This window comes from Chiloscyllium plagiosum, chromosome 39 (assembly GCF_004010195.1).
Source record: "Chiloscyllium plagiosum isolate BGI_BamShark_2017 chromosome 39, ASM401019v2, whole genome shotgun sequence".
NCBI lineage: Eukaryota > Metazoa > Chordata > Chondrichthyes > Orectolobiformes > Hemiscylliidae > Chiloscyllium > Chiloscyllium plagiosum.
In genome coordinates this window covers 22,657,997-22,677,161 of record NC_057748.1, presented here as the reverse complement: position 1 = coordinate 22,677,161, position 19,165 = coordinate 22,657,997, and the positions used below count along the sequence as shown (strand labels likewise).

At 40.8% G+C, this 19,165-nt stretch overlaps 1 protein-coding gene across 1 annotated transcript in view; it reads right to left on the bottom strand.

The window, feature by feature from the left end:
* Positions 1-19,165, bottom strand: part of dmc1 (DNA meiotic recombinase 1) — a 179,127-nt gene that overhangs the window by 95,436 nt on the left and 64,526 nt on the right. The window contains exons 7-9 of the mRNA XM_043679281.1: positions 10,717-10,769; positions 10,487-10,528; positions 10,124-10,196 (exon numbers count right to left, since the gene is read on the bottom strand). Coding sequence (XP_043535216.1) covers positions 10,124-10,196; positions 10,487-10,528; positions 10,717-10,769 — 168 coding nt within the window. The remainder of the gene's footprint in view (positions 1-10,123; positions 10,197-10,486; positions 10,529-10,716; positions 10,770-19,165) is intronic.

Below are 19,165 nucleotides of genomic sequence, written 5' to 3'. Positions count from 1 at the left end.
AATAGAGTTGAAAGATCTGTTGAGATGGCCCCTCTCAGATCCTGTCCTCTTGACAACTGGACAATTTTTAATTCTAATTTTAAAGGGCCGTTTGATTTTAGTCTTAATAGAGAACCAGAGAAAGGGGTCTTTGAATCTAGGGTTATTCCACCGGTAGTAAATGATAGGAGTAAAATAGAGATAAAAGTTAAATACCCTATAGATAACTTTATGTAAGTTTTGCCATAATATTTATAATACGACAGGTTAGTTTAGAAAACATTTAAATAAATGTAATGGGATAAAGTCAGTTAGAGTTAGATGTAGTAGATGCGACTGGGAGGGCAGCTATCATGCAGTCACGTGTCATTTTGCTGAATGTAATGGTAACAAAGAAAATAGAGAAGCAGATAGTACTTTCCAATGCAAGTTATGTCCTCTTAAATTTACTACGGCTATACGAGACACACGAGAGGCACAAGCATCGTGCAATGAGAAATATTAAAAGGAATAAAAGTAATAATAATGGAAAGGTAGAGAAAAATAAAAAAGGAATTTGGTCCAGCTCCAAAGTAGAATTGTTAAAAAGACTAGAGCAAGAATTTAGTGGCCATAGAAATATTAATAAATTAATCGCTGAAGTTAGAAACAAAAACACCAAAACAAATATCAGATAAAAGACGACGATTGGCTAAACAAAATAAAAGCAGCGATAAAAAGGAGGAAAATACTCATAATGAGAAAATAGTCCTCAGTAGTGATAATGACAAGAAGTAGTCCTCAGTCATGATAATGACGAGAATAATGAAAATGAACTAGATATGAGAATTGAGGAAGAAATATTAAATGGAAATAGATGTTTAGAGAATTATAGGGATGAGGCAAATGTAGACTCGTCTAACAAGTCATCAACAGAATTATTAAACATTATTGAGGATAGAATAAGTAGAAATAAACAAGTAGTGGCAAATGACAATGAGAAAATTATGGATGAGATTATAGATCAGTTATTTAAAAAGGAAGATAATAAGAAAATGAAGGTTGAATGTAAAAGTTAAAAATAACAGCACTAAAAATAAAAAGTTAAAAAAAAATGCAAGATAACTTGGTAATAATTAGTAATGCAAAAAAGAAGCATAGTAAGAAAAAAGGACAATTTAAGGAAATACAGATGCTCTATAAATTTAAAAGACAGTACCTAGCCAGATCACTAATGGGGGCCCCTAAAAAATATATATGTCCGTTAAGAAAATATGATTTGGAGAGATATTTTAGTAGCAAACTATCAGTTTTAAACAAAGTAATGTAAGAGGTTTAGTTAAATATAAAGGTGGTTTAAACAGTTTGCTAGGCAATATGCTGATAAGGCCTATATCAGTTGAGGATGTCAATCAAGCCATTAAGGCGATTGATGTCAAAACTGCAGCAGGGCCTGCCCAGATATTGGTTAAAGATATAATTAGAGTATTTAATAAGGATAATAATGTCATTTCAAGAACTTTTTCAATTTGGTTAAAAATGTGCAATATTCCAGACTCTATGAAAATTAGTAGAACAGTACTAATCCCAAAAACGAATGATGAGGAAGAACTTAAGGATATAGATAATGGGAGACCGATAACAATAGGTCCAATTTTGATTTACCTAAATTATTGCGAAAAGATTAAGCGAGGTAGTTATTTTAATAAACGTCAGAAGGGTTTCCTCACTAGAGTCGCTGGCTGTGAGGAAAATATCAAAATCCTCACTAATATTATTAATGGAGCCAAGAAAAGAAAAAAAGAATTAACAGTAATGTTTGTAGACTTGGCTAAGGCCTTTGACACAGTGGGGCATAAATTGAAAATTAATTCATAGAAAAGACTGCAGCTTTCCCCAGAATTCATCAAGTTAATTGCTAATATTTATAATAATAATTATACAGTAGTAGAGGGTTTTAACTGTAAGTCAAGCTTGATTAACATTTTAAAAGTAGTAAAGCAGGGTGATTCCTTGTCACCCATTCTTTTTAACATCGTAATGGACCCCCTCATCAGCATGCTTGAAGAAGGTAAAAGAGGAATCTTTTTGGGTCCCGAAGGTGACAGTTATCACTGTGCATCTCTCGCCTTCGCAGATGACATAGCTCTGGTTAGTCAATCCTACGAAGGTAATAATATACAATTTAAAATTAGTGCAAAACTTTTGTGATAATACTGGGTTAGAAGTTAATGTCAAAAAGATGAAAGGTTTTCATTTTATGTATAGGAATAAAACGTGCATTTATAATAGTAAGGTAAATTTGAAGTTTAATAATAATGATATACAATACATAGAGCCAGGAAGTACGGATAAGTATTTAGGTGCAAAAATAGATCCTTGGATTGGAACAAGTCAATCACATTGGGAAGATCAGCTAAGTAAATGGATTATGAATTTAAAGGGTACGTTATTAAAGCTAGTTCAAAAATTTGAATTATTAAAAACTTATTTTATCCCAAGAATTTATTATTACCTTATATTATCTGAAGCATCCCAGAATTATTTAAATAAGTTAGATAATTTAATTAAGGGTTCAGGAAAAGAAATGTTGCATCTCCCACAATCAATCGCAAATGGGATGCTATATGCTAGAAGCTGCATCGGTGGCCTTGGATTGAGTAAATTATCAACGTTTATTCTGATTGCTGTATTAAGAAATTTGAATCATTGTATAATTCTTCAGACAAAATTTTACATGCCTCATTTCTGTTTGAATGGATTAATATAACAACGAAAATGGAAATTTGAGCAATTTGAAAGAAATTTGGAATCCATATTTAATCAGCCAATCAGAAGAAAGAATGAGTGTCGATGATAGTGAGAATATTGAAGGAATTGAAGAATATAGCAGTAAAAATTATATTAAATGGAGAGAATTGGAGTTGCAGAAATGGATGGCCTTGCCCTGTCAGGGTGCAGGCATTCATTACTGTAAAAATGATAAAATCTCCAACAATTGGCTGAAGGGAATACAATACATGAAGACCTTGAAAGTGATTAATTCAATCCTCCTACGAACAAACCTGTATCCAACTAGGGCGACATTATCATATGGAAGGCCATTTAATGTAAAGAGCTGTAGGAGATACAACGAAGGAACTGAGACAATTGTACACATTTCGGGCAGATGCCCATATGTGAAAAATATGCGTATTAAAAGACATAATAGGATGGTGGAAGAAACAACTAAATTTGTTAAAACTAAAGGATGGACCACTTATATTGAACCCCGTATTAAGGATAATACAGGAAAACTTTGGATTCCAGAGATAATATTTAAGAAAGACAATCGTATTAGTGTTGTGGACGTTACAATTCGGATGGATAACCAAGAAAATTTGTTAGAGCAAGCTTGGGATGAAAAAGTGGGAAAAATATAAACATCTAAAGAAGGAAATCATGGATCTTGTTGAAGGAACCTGTATATCGTTCTACGGATTTGTGATAGGATCCCGAGGCAAATGGTTCAATAAGAACAATGACTTGATGAAAGAACTCGGGATCGTAAAATATAAGACTTTTGCACAGAATACCACAAATCTGGTTTTATCCTTGACTCTCGAGCTGCTCAGAATTTTTATGGATCTTTAATGGACTCTATTAGCTTCTCTATGGGACATAATTTAATTAATTTTTAAGTTTATCTGATTTTATTAAGTTTTAGAGAGTATTTTAAATGTTAGAATGATTTTAGTCAGGGTGAATAAAATTAAATCTGCACTTGCCAACACAAGAGGTGATGAGCTAGTTGGGTAGCTAACTTGTTGGTTGAATAATCCTAGCTCAATCCTCACTTGGTTCTACAATGATTGATCCCATTCCCTTTAACATCATCTGGCTGTGGTTAGCTAGACAGGGGTTACTTTTACATCGACGAGCGACGGAAAAACTCAAAGGACACAATCCATTCAGATGGTGAGTGCAATAATAGCCAAATATCTCGTCATCTAATTAGTGACGCGCATGAATGGATGAATGATAGGAGAAAGATTTTAAAAAGACACGAAAGGCAACTTTTTTATACAGAGTGGTTTATGTGTGGAATGAACTTCCCGAGGAAGTTGTGGATGTGGGTACAGTGATGATATTTAAAACACATTTAATAAGTATATGAATAGGAAACATTTGGAGGGATACAAGCCAAGCACAGGCAGGTGGGACTAGTTTGGTTTGGGATTATGGTCAGTATGGACTGGTTGGAGCAAAATGTCTATTTCCACGCTGTATTTTCCTCACATCCCCTATAAACATCCAGCCCTTTCGCCTTGAATTCTCATCCCCCTGTGATTCTTCAACTGAGTGGAACAACTGCTTCATATCCACTCTGCCCATGGCTCTCATAATCTCATACACGTCAATCAGATCACCCCTTTTTCCTTCTCTGCTCCAACAAAAACAATGCAAGTGTGACAATAAGAGGGATGTGCCATTAAGAGGGATTTGTTCTGTCCTGTTTCTCTTGAAGAGGAAACTATGGAAAATACGGTAAATAGCTTTCGGTTTATTTCAAATTAGGTAAAAGAAGCATGAGTGTGTGGAATCAGACTCACACAGACACAGTTTTAGTTGTGCTTTCAGATGAAAAAGTTAGAGCTTTTGGAGTTGAAGCTGTTAGATATAGCTCTGTCTCTCTGCAGCAACAAAGAAGGTTGAGTTCTCTCTCTGTTGCCAGATGTTTGGTGTTTTGGTGTTCCTTTCTTCTGGAGCAAATCTGTTTTGATGAATTTGCCTTTGCCAAGGTTGTGTTTATGAAATGCTGCTATACTGAAACAGTTGATGAGCAGTAGTTAATTATATATTAAATGCTCAGTGGTAGAATTCACGCCTGCCACGCTGGAGACCCAGATTTGATTCCTAGCCAATGCATGACACTCCTTTACTTCCCCTCTTGTGGTGCAGTGGTAGTGACTGCGCCTCTGGGCCAGAGGCGCTTGGGTTCAAGTCCCACCTACTCCAGAGGTGTGTAATAACATCTCTGAACTGGTTGATTAGGATAATAGGTTAAATTAAAAAAGTGTTTTAATAGCGTTAAGTTGTGCCATTTTTTGTTTGCATTTTACTTGTGCTGTGAAAATAAATTGCTTAAAGTCTACTAGTTTATTTAGTTGAATTACAGCTGGAACATAGTGTCTTACACTTGCTGCTAAATAAGATAAAAGTTAGAATCGATGCTATCTCCTTGATACGTTGTGAGGGGATTTGGTCTGTTCCATATCACAAATCCATCTAACCTTTCCTCATAACTTAAATTTTCCATCCAGGGCAGCGTCTTCGTAAATCTCCTCTGCAACCCATCCAGTGCAATTACATCCTTCCTGTCATGTGTGCATTTCTGGTTACCACATCAGTAGTTGTGGTCTCACCAAACTTCTTTACAATTCCATCATGACTTCCTTGCTTTTGTAATCTATGCTTTGAATGAAAAAGGCAAGTGTCCTGTGTGCTCTTTTCACCACCCTACTAAAATGCCTTTCTACCCTCAGAGATCTATGGACAAACACACCAAGGTCCCTTTGTTCCACAGAATTTCATACTGTCATGCCATCAATACTTTCTTGTCAAATTATTCCTTCCAAAGTTTATCACCTCACACTTTCAGGGTTGAATTCAATCTGCAACTTATCTGTCCATCTGACCATCCCATTTATATCATCCTGTAGCCCAAGACACACAATCTCATTGTCAACCACCTGACCAATCTTTATGTCACCTACAAACTTACAGATTCAATACCTAAATAGTGTGGGATAGGAACATGCAGATTAAGGTACTCCCATGTATTTCCTGCCCTTGTCCTTCTAGATGGAAGTGGTTGGGGCATTGGAAGGTGTTGACTGATATTGGTGAATTTCTGCAGTGCATCTTGTAGATAGTACACAGTACTGCTAACAAGCATCAGTGGTAGAGAGAGTGGATGCTTGTGGATTTGGTGTCAATCAAGCAGGCTGTTTTGTCCTGAATGGTGTCAAGTTCCTAGTGTTGTTTTAAACTGCACCCATCCACAAAAGTGCGGTGTATTCCATTACACTTGTGACTTGTGCCTCGTAGATGGTAAACAGGTTTGAAGTTCAGGAGCTGAGTTATTCAACACAGTTTTCCTAGCCTGTGAGCTGCTCTTCTGGTTACAGTATTTATATGGTGAGTCTGACTGGGTTTCTGGTCAATGGTAAACTCCAGGATGATGGTGAGGGATTCAGTGATGGTAACACCATTGAAGGTCAAAGGGCAGTGGTTAGATTTTTTTTGGTGATGGTCACAGCCTAGTGTGATGCTAATATTACTTGCCAGCCCAAAGCTGGATATTGTCCAGGTTTTGATGCAGTTAAACGTGGACTGCTTCAGTATGAGGAATCACAAATGGTGCTGAACATTATCAACAAACATCCCCACTTCTGACTTTATGAAGGTGGGAAGGTCATTTATGAAGCAGCTGAAGGTGGTTGGGCTGATGATACTACTCTAAGGAACTCCTGCAGAGATGACTGACCTCCAACCACCACAACTATCTTCCTTTGTGCTAGGTATGTCTCCAACCAGCAGAGAATTTGTCTCCTGATACCCACTGATTCCAGTCCTGCTAGGGCTCCTTAATGCCAGATTCAGTCGAATGCAGCTTTAATATCAGGGACAGTCATGATCTCCTCAACCCTGGAATTCAATTCTTTTGTCCATGTTTGAGCCAAGTCTCTAATGAGATCAAGAGCTAATGGCCCTCATGAAATCCAAATGGAGCAGGTTAATGCTGAGCAGTGCTGCTTGATAGAACTATCGATGACACTTTTGATCACTTCACTGAAGATTGAGAGTAGACTGGAGTGGTAATTGGCCAGATTGGATTTGTCCTGCATTTTATGTACAGGATATGCCCAGGCAAATTTCCACCTTGTCAAGTAGATGCCAGTGTTGTAAGTGTACAGGAAGAGATTGGCGAGGGGAGTGGCATGTTTTAGAGCACAAATCTTTTATATTGTTGCTGGAATGTTGCCAGGGCCCCGAGCCTTTGCAGTATCCAATGTTTCCAACTGTTTCTTGATATCACGTGGTGTGAATTGAATTGGGTCAAGACTGGTCTCTGTCATGCTGGCCAGCGCTAGAGGAGGCAGAGATGGATCATCCACTTGGTACTTCTGGCTAAAGGTTGCTGTGAATGCTTCAGCCATGTGTTTTGCACTGATTTGCTGGGTACTTCATCATTGAGACTGGGGATGTTTGTGAGCTGTTTCTTCCTGTGAGTTGCTTAATTGTCCACCATCATTACACCGAGTCCTGGATGTAGAAGGACTGCAGAACTTAGATCTGATCCATTGGTTGTGGGATCGCTTAGCTCTGTATATTACTTGCTGCTTAGGCTGGTTGGCATTCAAGACTACTTAACTGGTAGCTTCACCAAGTTCTCCTTTTTATGTAGGGGAGAAAGTGAGGTCTGCAGATGCTGGAGATCAGAGCTGAAAATGTGTTGCTGGAAAAGCGCAGGTCAGGCAGCATCCAGGGAACAGGAGAATCGACGTTTCGGGCATTATGCCCGAAACGTCGATTCTCCTGTTCCCTGGATGCTGCCTGACCTGCTGCGCTTTTCCAGCAACACATTTTCAGCTCTCCTTTTTATGTATCCCTGGTGCTGCTCCTTGCATGTCCTCCTGTGCTTTCCACTGAACCAAGGTCGATCTCCTGGCTTGATGATAATGGTTGAGTGGGAAATATGCTGGGCCATGAGGTTGTATATTGTGCTGGAGTATAATTCTGCTGCTGTTAATGGCCCACAGCACCACATAGATGCTCAAAGTCTGTCCCATTTACACGGTGGTAGACAATGATGGCTGTTCTCAATGTGAAGGTGGTACCCACCCAAAGTATATTATGTGCCCTTGCCACCCGCAGTGCTTCCTCTAAGCTTTGATCAATATGCAGGAATATTGATTCTTCAGCGGAGGGAGGACTGTACGTGGTAATCAGCAGGAGGTTTCCTTGACCACGTTTAACCTGAAGCCATGAGACTTCATGAGGTCTGGACTCTATGTTGAGTTCTCCTGGAGCAACCCCCTCCTGACTGTATACCACTGTGCTACCTCTGCTGGGATTGTCCAGCTGGTGGGACAGGATATATCTAGGGATGGTGATTATGGTGTCTGGAACATTATCATACTCAGGGAATCACACCTCACAGACAATGTCAGGCTGTACTTGACTAGTCTGTGAGACAGCTCTCCCATTTTGGGCACTAGCCCCAGATGTTAGCCAGGAGGACTTTGCAGGGTCGACAGGGGTGTTTCTGTCATTGTCTTTTCCAGTATCTAAGTCAATGCCAGGTGGTCTTTGAGACTTCACAGCAATTGAAATAACTGAATAACTTGCTAGGCTATTTCAGAGGGCAACTGACAGACTCTCAGCAATGTGGTTGGCTAGAGTCACTAGTAGACTAGAGCAGGTGAGGTTGGTAGATTTCCTTTCCTGAAGTATATTCGTGAACCAGATGGGTTTTTCTGATAATTGACAATGGTTTCACAGTCTTCAGTTGGTTCTTAATTCCAGATATTATTTTAAAATTCAAAATTACACAAACTGCTGGGTCCTCAAACTTAGCTATGTTTCCGGATAAATAGTCTGGCGGTAATACTAGACCATCTCCTCCTCTTGTTTCGTACTTGTTTGGTCCCTCCACTATTTTGTGCTCTCCAATGTAAATTCTCCTGTCTCTGCCTGCAATGGAACCACATTTCTTCTTGCTATTCTTTTTCATGTGCTGAAAGAAGCTTTGAGTCCACTTTTACATTTCATGTCACCTTGCCTTCCTATTTCCTTCTTCTGTTAGTTTCTTAGTCATCCTTTGCTGGATTCTAAACTGTTCGCAGTGCTCAGGTTTACCATGTTTTCTAAGAAACTTATAAGCCATTTCCACTGATCTAATGCAATTTTCATGCCTTTTTTGAAAGACAAATAGTGTTTTGGCCTTCATTGCAGAAGAATTTGTGTACAGGAGCAAGGAAGTCTTAATGGAGCCTGCTCAGGGCTTTGGTGACGCTATACCCAGAATACTGCATGCAGTTTTGGTCTCCTTACTCAAAAAAAGATATACGTGCCATAGAAGGAGTGCAGTTAAAGTTCACCAGACAGACTCCTGAGATGGCAGTTTTGCTGTATGAGGTCAGATTGGGTTGACTGGCCTTGTATTCACTGGAATTCAGAAGAGGAAGAAATATCACTGAAACATAAAATTCTAACAAGACTGGAAGAAAGAATGCAGGGATGAAGTTTCCCCTAGTCAGGGATCCAGAACAAGGAGACAGTCTCATGGTATGCATTTCTGACTGAGATGAGGAGAGATTTCTTTACTCACAAGGTGTTAAATCAGTGATTCTCTACCATAGAATGCTGTGGAGGCTAAAACACTGAAAATATTAAAGGAAAAATAGATTTTAGAGGCTAAAGTTCTCAAAGGGTATGGAGACAGCAGGGTTATGGCAATGAATTCGAGATCAGTCTGAAAGAAAAAACACAGAAAAAGGCAAGATTCCCTCATACTGTAAACCCCCAGTTTCTCATGAAGCCAAGCTGCACTCTAGTCTGTGATCCCAACAGAGTGGGGATTGTTGCTAGAAAATTATTTTTCTATATCATTAACAGCTACACTGAAATGTTGTGGAATTCCCATCATAATGCCAATTAGTGATATTACTGGCAAAATACATATACCCAACTAATGAATTTTGGCATTGGAATTCCCACAGAAATACATTCCAATGGTGCAAAACTATGTCACATTTTCTTGCTGGATTCAAACTCCTACCACTGACGGACAAGGTCTAAGCAATGTGCACATGCACAACTATTCCCAACACTTTTCTAATTAGCAACAGGAACGAATGATCAAGTGCCTTGCAAGGCCTCCAAATGTCCGTAGCAAATTGGGAATTGGTTATTTAGAAGCAGAGAACATCAATGAATATAAAAGCACATAAAAATAAATGTGTCAGTGGTCATACAGTAAGCAGATTGGGTGTGGAGGGAAGATATGCCACTTGTGTGCAGCCTACAGATTTATACCGTATAAAGGCTGCACTTATTTATCAGAAATCATGACAGAAGAAATACAGAATGGAAAAAAAACTAACAAAACAAAGGATACAAGGTATTCTCTGTATCAATGAAGATCACCTTCCCTCCAGAATATCCACTCGGTCCAGGAAGCTGAGCAGTTACTAGAATGAAAAAGACAAATCAATCGCTACTGTTCTGACCAGAGGCAGTTATATTGCTAAACGTTCATTAGCTCATCTCATAACAGTGTTTCCTACCTCAGATTCAACTCAATTGAAAGGACCAATATAAGAACGCAAAATAATTTTGCTGGTCTTTAAAGTCAATAATTTGCAGTGTTTTGTTTGAACTCAATAAAGACACAGATGATCTAATTCCACCCCGACATCGATAATAAAACCTTTTAAAGTACTGGGTTGAAGATTTTAAAACTTTGTTGAGGGAAACTTACTACAGAAAGTGTGAGACAGCTGTGTCTTTCCAGTTCGAAATTCTGCAAATAAAAACAGAAATTAACTACTAAGGAAAGATAAAAGAAAAATCTCCTACATAGTGTCTTCTACATCCTGAAAATCTCAAAGTGTTTTAAAACCAGGACTTTTGAAGTGCTTTCACTATTGTTTCCACTGTTTGCTGTTTCTTCCCTATAGGTATTAGGGCCTCGGAGTCTGTTGCACTCACCGCCAAATGCCTCAGTGATTGCCATGCTTTCAATTCCACCACCCAGTAGTTTGCTGCAAAGCAACAAAGTAAATGTTAATATTTCACTATTTACTTTTCTAAGCTTAATTATAGCAAGTCAAATTATAGAACATACTTTCAGTCATTCAAAAGGGCACTCAATAATTATTTGAATAGAAATGGTGGGGGAAAAGGCAGGAGATTGGCACTCAGTAATAGAAATGGTGCAGGCACAATCTGTTCTGTAACAGTTTTGTGAAATCATGCTAGATATGTCATTCTCAATTTTAAAAAGTGTTTTATGAAATCTAATCTCATGGTCAGCAACACAGTGAAGCACAATGACTACCAGATATAAGAGCAGAATTAGGCCATTTGGCCCACTGAGCCTACTCCATCACTCAAACATAGCTAAAATTTCTCAACCAATTCAGCTGCCTTCTCCCCATTACCCATGATCCCCTTACCTATCTATCTCTGTCTTAAATACACTTGATAACTTCCCCTCCACAGCTCTCTGCAGCAATGAGTTCCACAGATTAACTGCTATCTGGCTGAAGAAATTCCGCCTGATTTCAATTCCAAAGGGGTGTCCCTTCATTCTGAAGTATGTCCTCAGATCCTAGACATCTCCTTCACATCCATTCAAGGCAGGCCTCTCCCAACATCCTTCTAAACTCGATCAAATACAGACCTAGAGTCCTCAACTGCTCCTCATATAACAAGCCCTTCATCCCCAAAACTATTTTCCTCTGGACCCCCTCCAATGCCAGCACCCCCTTCCTTAGATATAGGAGCCAAAACTGCCCACAATATTCCAAATGTGATCTCACCAGAACCTTATACAGTACGGTTCTTGTATTCTTGCCCTCTCAAAATGAATGCTGCCATTGCATTTGCCTTCGTAATTGCAGAGTGAACTTGCATGTCAACCTTAAGGAATCCTAAATGAGTATTTCCAAGTCGCTTTGTTCTTCTGATTTATGAAGCCTTTGCCCATTTAGAAAATAGTCTGTGCCACTATACTTCCTCTTAAAGTGCATAAACCCTCACCCTTTCCACATTGCATTCTATCTGTCACTTCTTTATTCACTCACCCAGCATGTCCAAGTCCTTCTGCAGCCTCCCACTTCCTCAACACCACCTGTCCCTCCTCCTTTCTTTGTGTCACTTGCAAACTGAGCAACAATGCCCTCAGTTTCTTCATGCAGATTGTTAATGAAAAACATGAATAATTGTGGTCCTAACATGGCCCCCTGCGAAACTCCACTAATCATCAGCTGCCATCGTGAAAACCACCCCTTCATCCCTACTCTCCCCCTTTCGCCTGTCAGTCAATCCCTAGCACAATCAGGTCTTATTTAGCAGCCTCCTATGTGGCATCTTGTCAAAGGCCTTCTGGAAATCCAAATAAATCATGTCCACTGGCTCTCCTTTGCTCAAAGAACGTTATAGCACTGGCACAGGCCCTTCGGCCATCCAAGCCTGCGCCGATCCAGATCCTCTATCTAAACCTGTCACCAATTTCCTAAAGATCTGTATCCCTCTGCTCCCTGCCCATTCATGTATCTGTCTAGATACATCTTAAATGACGCATTCGTGCCCGCCTCTACCACATCCTCTGGCAATGCATTCCAGGTACCCACAGCGTAAAGAACTTTCCATGCATATCTCCTCTAAACGTTTCCCTTCGCACCTTGAACTCATGACTCCTAGTAACTGAGTCCCCCACTCTGGGAAAAAGCTGCTTGCTATCTACCCTGTCTATCTCTCATGGATTTGTAGACCTCAATCAGGTTTTCCTCCCCCCACCCTGTGTTTCTAATTAAAATAATCCAAATCTACTCAACCTCTCTTCATAGTTAGTGCCCTCCATACCAGGCAACATCCTGGTGAATCTCCTCTGCAGCCTCTCCAAAGCATCCACATCCTTTTGGTAATGTGGTGACAAGTACTGTACACAGTATTCCAAATATGACCAAACCAAAATCCTATACAACTGTAACATGGCCTGCCAACTCTTGTACTCAATACCCGGTCCAATGAAGAAAAGCTTGCTGTATACCTTCTTGACAACTCTATTGACCTGCGTTGCCACCTTCAAGGCACAATGGACCTGAACACCCAGATCTCTCTGTACATCAATTTTCTCCAGGGGTTTTCCATTTACCGTAGAGTTTGCTCTAGAATTGGTTCTTCCAAAATGCATCACCTCGCATTTGTCCAGATTGAACTGCATGTGCCATTTCTCTGCCCAACTCTCCAATCTATCTATATTCTGCTTAATTATCTGACAGTCCTCTTCACTAACTGCTACTCTACCACTCTTAGTGTCATCTGCAAACTTGCTAATCAGACCACCTATAGCCTCCTCCAGATCATTTATGTAAATCACAAACATCAGTGATCCCAACACGAATCCCTGTGGAATACCACTGGTCACAGTTCTCCATTTTGAGAAACTCCCTTCCACTACTACTCTCTCTCTCTCCCAACCAGTTCTCTATCCATCTAGTTAGTACACCCTGTACCCCATGCGACTTCACTTTTTCCATCAGGCTACCATGGAGAATCTTATCATATGTGTTACTGAAGTCCATGTATATGGCATCAACAGCTCTTCCTTCAGCAATCAACTTTGTCATTTCCTCAAAGAATTCTATTAAGTTGGTAAGAGATTACCTTCCCTGCACAAAACCATGCTGCCTATCACTGATAAACCCATTTTCTTCCAAATGTAAATAGATGCTATCCCTCAGTATCTCCTCAAGCTGCTTCCTTACCACTGACGTCAGGCTCACCGATCTATAATTACCTGGATTATCCTTGCTACCCTTCTTAAACAAGGGGACAACAGTAGCAATTCTCCATCCTCCAGGACCTCACCCGTGTTCAAGGATGCTGCAAGAATATCTGTTAAGGCCCCAGCTATTTTCTCTCTGGCTTCCCTCAGTAACCTGGGATAGATCCCATCCAGACCTGGGGAGTGTCCACCTTAATGCCTTTTAGAATATCCAACACTTCCTCCCTCCTTATGCCGACTTGACCGAGAGTAATCAAACATCTATCCTTAACCTCAACATCACTACTTGGTAGTGTGGATGAGCAGAGGGATCTTGGTGTCCATGTACACAGATCTCTGAAAGTTGCCACCCAGGAAAATAGTGCGGTGAAGAAGGCATATGGCATACTGGCTTTTATTGGTAGAGGAACTGAGTTCCAGAGCCCTGAGGTCATGTTTTCATTGGAGAAAAGAAGGTTTAGGGGTGACTTGATAGAGGTGTACAAGAAGATTAGGGGTTTGGATAGGCTTGACCATGAGAACCTTTTTCCATGTATGGAGTCAGCTATTACGAGGGGGCATGGCTTTAAATTAAGGGGTGGTAGGTATAGGACAGATGTTAGGGGTAGATTCTTTACTCAGCGAGTTGTGAGTTCATGGAATGCCCTGCCAGTAGCAGTGGTGGACTCTCCCTCTTTATGGGCATTTAAACGGGCATTGGATAGGCATATGGAGGATAGTGGGCTAGTGTAGGTTAGGTGGGCTTGGATCGGCGCAACATCGAGGGCCAACGGGCCTGTACTGCGCTGTATTTTTCTATGTTTCTATCATCATGTCTCTCTCCTCGGTGAATACCAATGCAAAGTATTCATTAAGAATCTCAGCCATTTTCTCTGACTCCATGCATAACTTCCCTCTTTTGTCCTTAAGTGGGTCAACCCTTTCTCTAGCTACCCTCCTGCTCCTTATATAGGAACAAAAGGGTTTGGGATTTCCTGAACCCTTATTGCTAAAGATATTTCATGACACCTTTTAGCCCTTTTAATTCCTCATTTCAAATTGGTCCTACATTCCCAATATTCTTCCAAAGCATTGTCTGTTTTCAGTCACCTAGACCTTCCTTCCTTCCTTTTTCCTTTTAGCTAGTCTTACAATTTCACCTGTCATCCACAGTTCCCTAATCTTGCCATTTCAATCCTTCATTTTCATAGGGACATGTCTGTCCTGTACTCTAATCAATCTATATTTAAAAGCTTACCACTTATCAAATATGGATTTACCCCAATTTAGCACTCTTCCTTTAGGACCACTCTCGTCTTTGTCCGTGAGTATTCTAAAACTTACGGAATTGTGATCACTATTCCTAAAGTAGTCCCTTACTGAAACTTCATTCCCCAACACCAGGTCCAGTATGAGTTGGACTATTTCCTGAGTTGGAACTATTTACATATTGCTCTATAAACCCCTCCTGGAAGCTCCTTACAAATTCTGCTCCATCTAAACCTCTAACACTAAGTGAATCTCAGTCAATGTTGGGAAAATTAAACTCTCCCATCACCACTACCCTGTTGCCCCTACATCATTCCATAATCTGTTTACATATTTGTACCTCTATCTCACACTTGCTGTTGGGAGGCCTGTAGTACAGCCCCAATGTTGTTACTGCACCCTCCCGATTTTGCGCTCTGCCCATGTTGCCTCACTGCTCGAATCTGCCATAGTGCCCTCCTTCAGCACGCTGTGATATTCTCTCTGACCAGTAATGCAACTCCTCCACCCCTTCGTAACCTCCTCAAAGAATTCTAACTGATTGTCAGGCATGAGTTCCCCTTGACGAAGCTGTGCTGACTTAGCACTATTTCACCACATACTTCTAAATATTCATCCTTAAGAATGGGCTCTAAAACCTTAAGAACAACTGAGATCAGGCTAACTGGTGTATAGTTTCCTTTCTTCTTAAATGGAGTGTGACATCAACCATTTTCCATTCCTCTAGGACTCTCCCCAGTTCCGGTAATTTCTGAACGTTTACCATCAATGTCTATATAATCTCCTGAGCTACATCCTTCAGAATCCTGGAGTGTAGTCCATCTGATCTAGGTGATTTATCAAGCTTTGGATCTTTTGGCTTGCCCAGCTCCTTCTCCTTAGTGATGGCCACTATACTCACCTCTGCCTTCCACACCGCTTGAAGTTCTGGTGTGCTGTCAGTGTCTTCCAAAGTACCTATTCAGTTACTTCATAATTTCTTTGTTCCTCATTACTACTTCACTAGCCTCATTTTTCAGTGGTCTAATGTCCATTCTTGCCTCTCTCTTATCTTTTAGATATCTTGCAATCCTCTTTCATATTATTAGCTAGCATATTTTCAATATTCATCTTCTCCCCCTTTATTGTTTTTTTTAAGTTATCCTCTGCTGGTTCTTAAAGGCTTTGCATTCCTCAGGCTTCCCATTAATCTTCTCCAGATTGTGTGCTTTTGTTTGCTTTTATGCTGTCCCTGACTTCCCTTGATAGCCATGATTGCCCATCCTCCCCTTAGTATAGCTCTTCTTCCTTGGGATGCATTTCTGCTGTGTTTCTTGAATTACTCCCAGAAACTTCTGCCATTGCTACTCCACTATCTTCCCTGCTAGGCTCATCTTCCAATAAACTCTTCCTCATGCCCTTTGTAGTTACCTTTACTCAAATGCAATATTATTACATCAAGTCTACACTGACCCTCCGAAGAACATCCCACCCAAAGCCTAACCTATCCTCTCAGCCCACATTCACAGTGCCTAATCCTACTCATCCTGCACACAACAGGACAACATTGTACAGCCAATCCACCTAACAGGCACATCTTTGGACTGTGGGAGGAAACCAGAGCACCCAGCAGAAACCCTCCCAGACATGGGGAGAACTTGCAAACTTCACACAGACAGACAGTCACCCAAGGTTTCATTTGAACTTGGGTCCCTGGCACTAAGGCAGCAGTGCTAACCATTGAGACACCGTGCTCTTATGCAATCAATGCATACGTGGTATTAGTAACCCAGCAACAGTCCATGGCACTCACCATTCATGCCCAACATCCAAAATACTCCACCTCACTTTCACACACCTACCTCTGTACCAATCACACACACAACAATCACCCCCTCCACATATCTTCAACTATTTAACTATGGTTGGCATATCAACCAAACAGTGCAAAACAGCATGCAATGCCCACTCTCACTTGCAAATACACAATAGAAGAAAACAAAAGAACTTAGAGCCAGCTAAAGAAAAAGATGCCGGGGAGAAGATGGCTCTCAACATCACAGGGCCAGCTGCAAAGTGGAGTTTCCAACATCAAGTGTCACTGAGAACACTGAGGATGAAGATATGTTTCTACCTTCTCAATATTTTCTTCTCAACTCCAAGCTCACCCTGGTCTTGCTATTTGGTAAGATAGGCTTCTGAACCCATTGCCTCCATTGTTTACCACAGAAATTTTGCAGTTATTTTGATGGAAGTAAATACAACTGTAACTGAATGAACATAGCTTTTGCAGAAAATATCAAGTAAATGGGGAGAAAGCTTTCAGAAAAGAACATCAAGGGTCAATGGACAATCCCCTGGACAAACTAAGATAAATTAAAGATGACAGAAATTTTTATGGAGAAGCCCGAGAGGAGATTTAATGGAGGTGTTCAAAATCATGAGTGATCTGAACAGAGTAGATTGAGGGAAACTGTTACCATTTGTGAAAGAATCAAGAGCCAGAGGCAGAAGATATTCAGCCATTTTTCTTGGCTTGTAATAGCTTGACCATGCTTTGCTGCTGTTGATTAGTTGCTGCTGGTCCACAGCCAACTTCTCAACTTTGACATGACATCTGCAGCTTTCGCTAAATTAATAGTGATTTTGGATTTCTGCTGATCTAAGGTGTGTGAAGTTATAAATGACGTCCAGAGTGAGGTTGTTGATGTTGATGGAACATGAAGTCTCTATGCCCTGATTCTTAATTTTGCTCTTCTTGATATGGATTGTCCAAACTCCCAATCTATCAACTGCTACAAGTGAGCTTCAGTGTGATGCAAGCACAGCATCATCAGCAAAAAGAATTCATAAACTAGAACATAACAGAAGGGTTTAACTCAAACTTTTTTCCTCAAAAAGTGAGGCTACATGGTCCTTAAGTATTTTTAAAGCAATGATAGATTCTTGATAAGGACGACTGTGAAACGTCATCAGGGATTGGAGGGAATGTGGACTAATCAGATCAGCCATGACCTTATTGAATGGCACAGCAAGGTCAAGGGGCAAGTGGTCTACTCCTACTCCCAGTTTAAATGTTCATATGCATGTCTGTATGTATACACTTTGACCTAGGTATGCAGTCTTGCCAAGTTGAATAGCCGGTTGTTATTTTTGACGTGCAGGTAATCGCCATTTGAGTCTCTGAAAATACACAACAATGGAGAAAAATACATCAAAGGTTGTTGGTATCAGGGTACAGGGCACAAAATCAGGGCAGCCTGTTTTTCACAGCAATTTCAAGAATCCATATCTGTTGACGAGAGGTCCATGAGGCAAGGCAAAGTGTTCACTGGACTTCTGTCACTGCTGAAATGAGAAAATCATATCTACTGTCAAGCTGGCAGCTCTGAAGCCACATTGAGACTCAAGGTAGATGCATGATGCTACAATCAGGTCACAGCAATGCAAGTTAACCCTTTCCACTACTGTGATCTCAGCAATTGTTATGGTCACAGTGAATCATTTTATTTTTACACAAAATGACTGTTTATATTTGGATCACATGTGTGAAAGTGTTCCAGCAAAGGCTCACAGGTTTATGAAGATGCTGCAGCAGTAGTTTTCCACTTCCACTTATAATGGTAAAACCATTGTTTGGGGTTATACCACTGACAAGAGGGCTCTTATGATGCAGTGGTAGTGTCCCTACCCCGAACCAGGAGGCCCAGGTGTAAATTCCACCTGCTCCAGAGATGTGTCATAACATCTCTGAATAGATTGATCAGAAAATATCTACTTCTTCAGGAATGAGGAAAGTTTGTCCAGCAGGCTAAGATAAAAGGTAGGGAGGAGGGACTTGGGGGAGGGGCGTCGAAAATGTGATAGGTGGAAAGAGGTCAAGGTGAGGGTGATAGGTCAGACTGGGGTGGGGGCGGAGAGGTCGGGAAGAAGATCTCAGGTTAGGAAGGCGGTGCTGAATTTGATGGATTTGACTGAGACAGGCTGGGGGGAGGGGAAATGAGGAAACTGGTGAAATCCGAGTTCATCCCTTGTGGTTGGAGGGTTCCTAGCCAGAAGATGAGGCGTTCTTCCTCCAACCATCGTTTCGCTGTGGTCTGACGATGGAGGAATCCAAAGACCTGCATATCCTTGGTGGAGTCGGAGGGGGAATTGAAATGTTGAGCTACAGGGTGGTTGGGTTGGTTGGTCCGGGTGTCCCAGAGGTGTTCTCTGAAACGCTCCACAAGTAGGCGGCCTGTCTCCCCAATATAGAGGAGGCCACATCGGGTACAGAGGATGCAATAGATGATATGTGTGGAGGTACAGGTGAATCTGAGGCGGATATGGAAGTTTCCTTTGGGGCCTTGGAGGGAGGTGAGGGCGCAAGTCTTGCACCTCCTGCGGTTGCAGGGGAAGGTGCCGGGAGTGGAGGGTGGG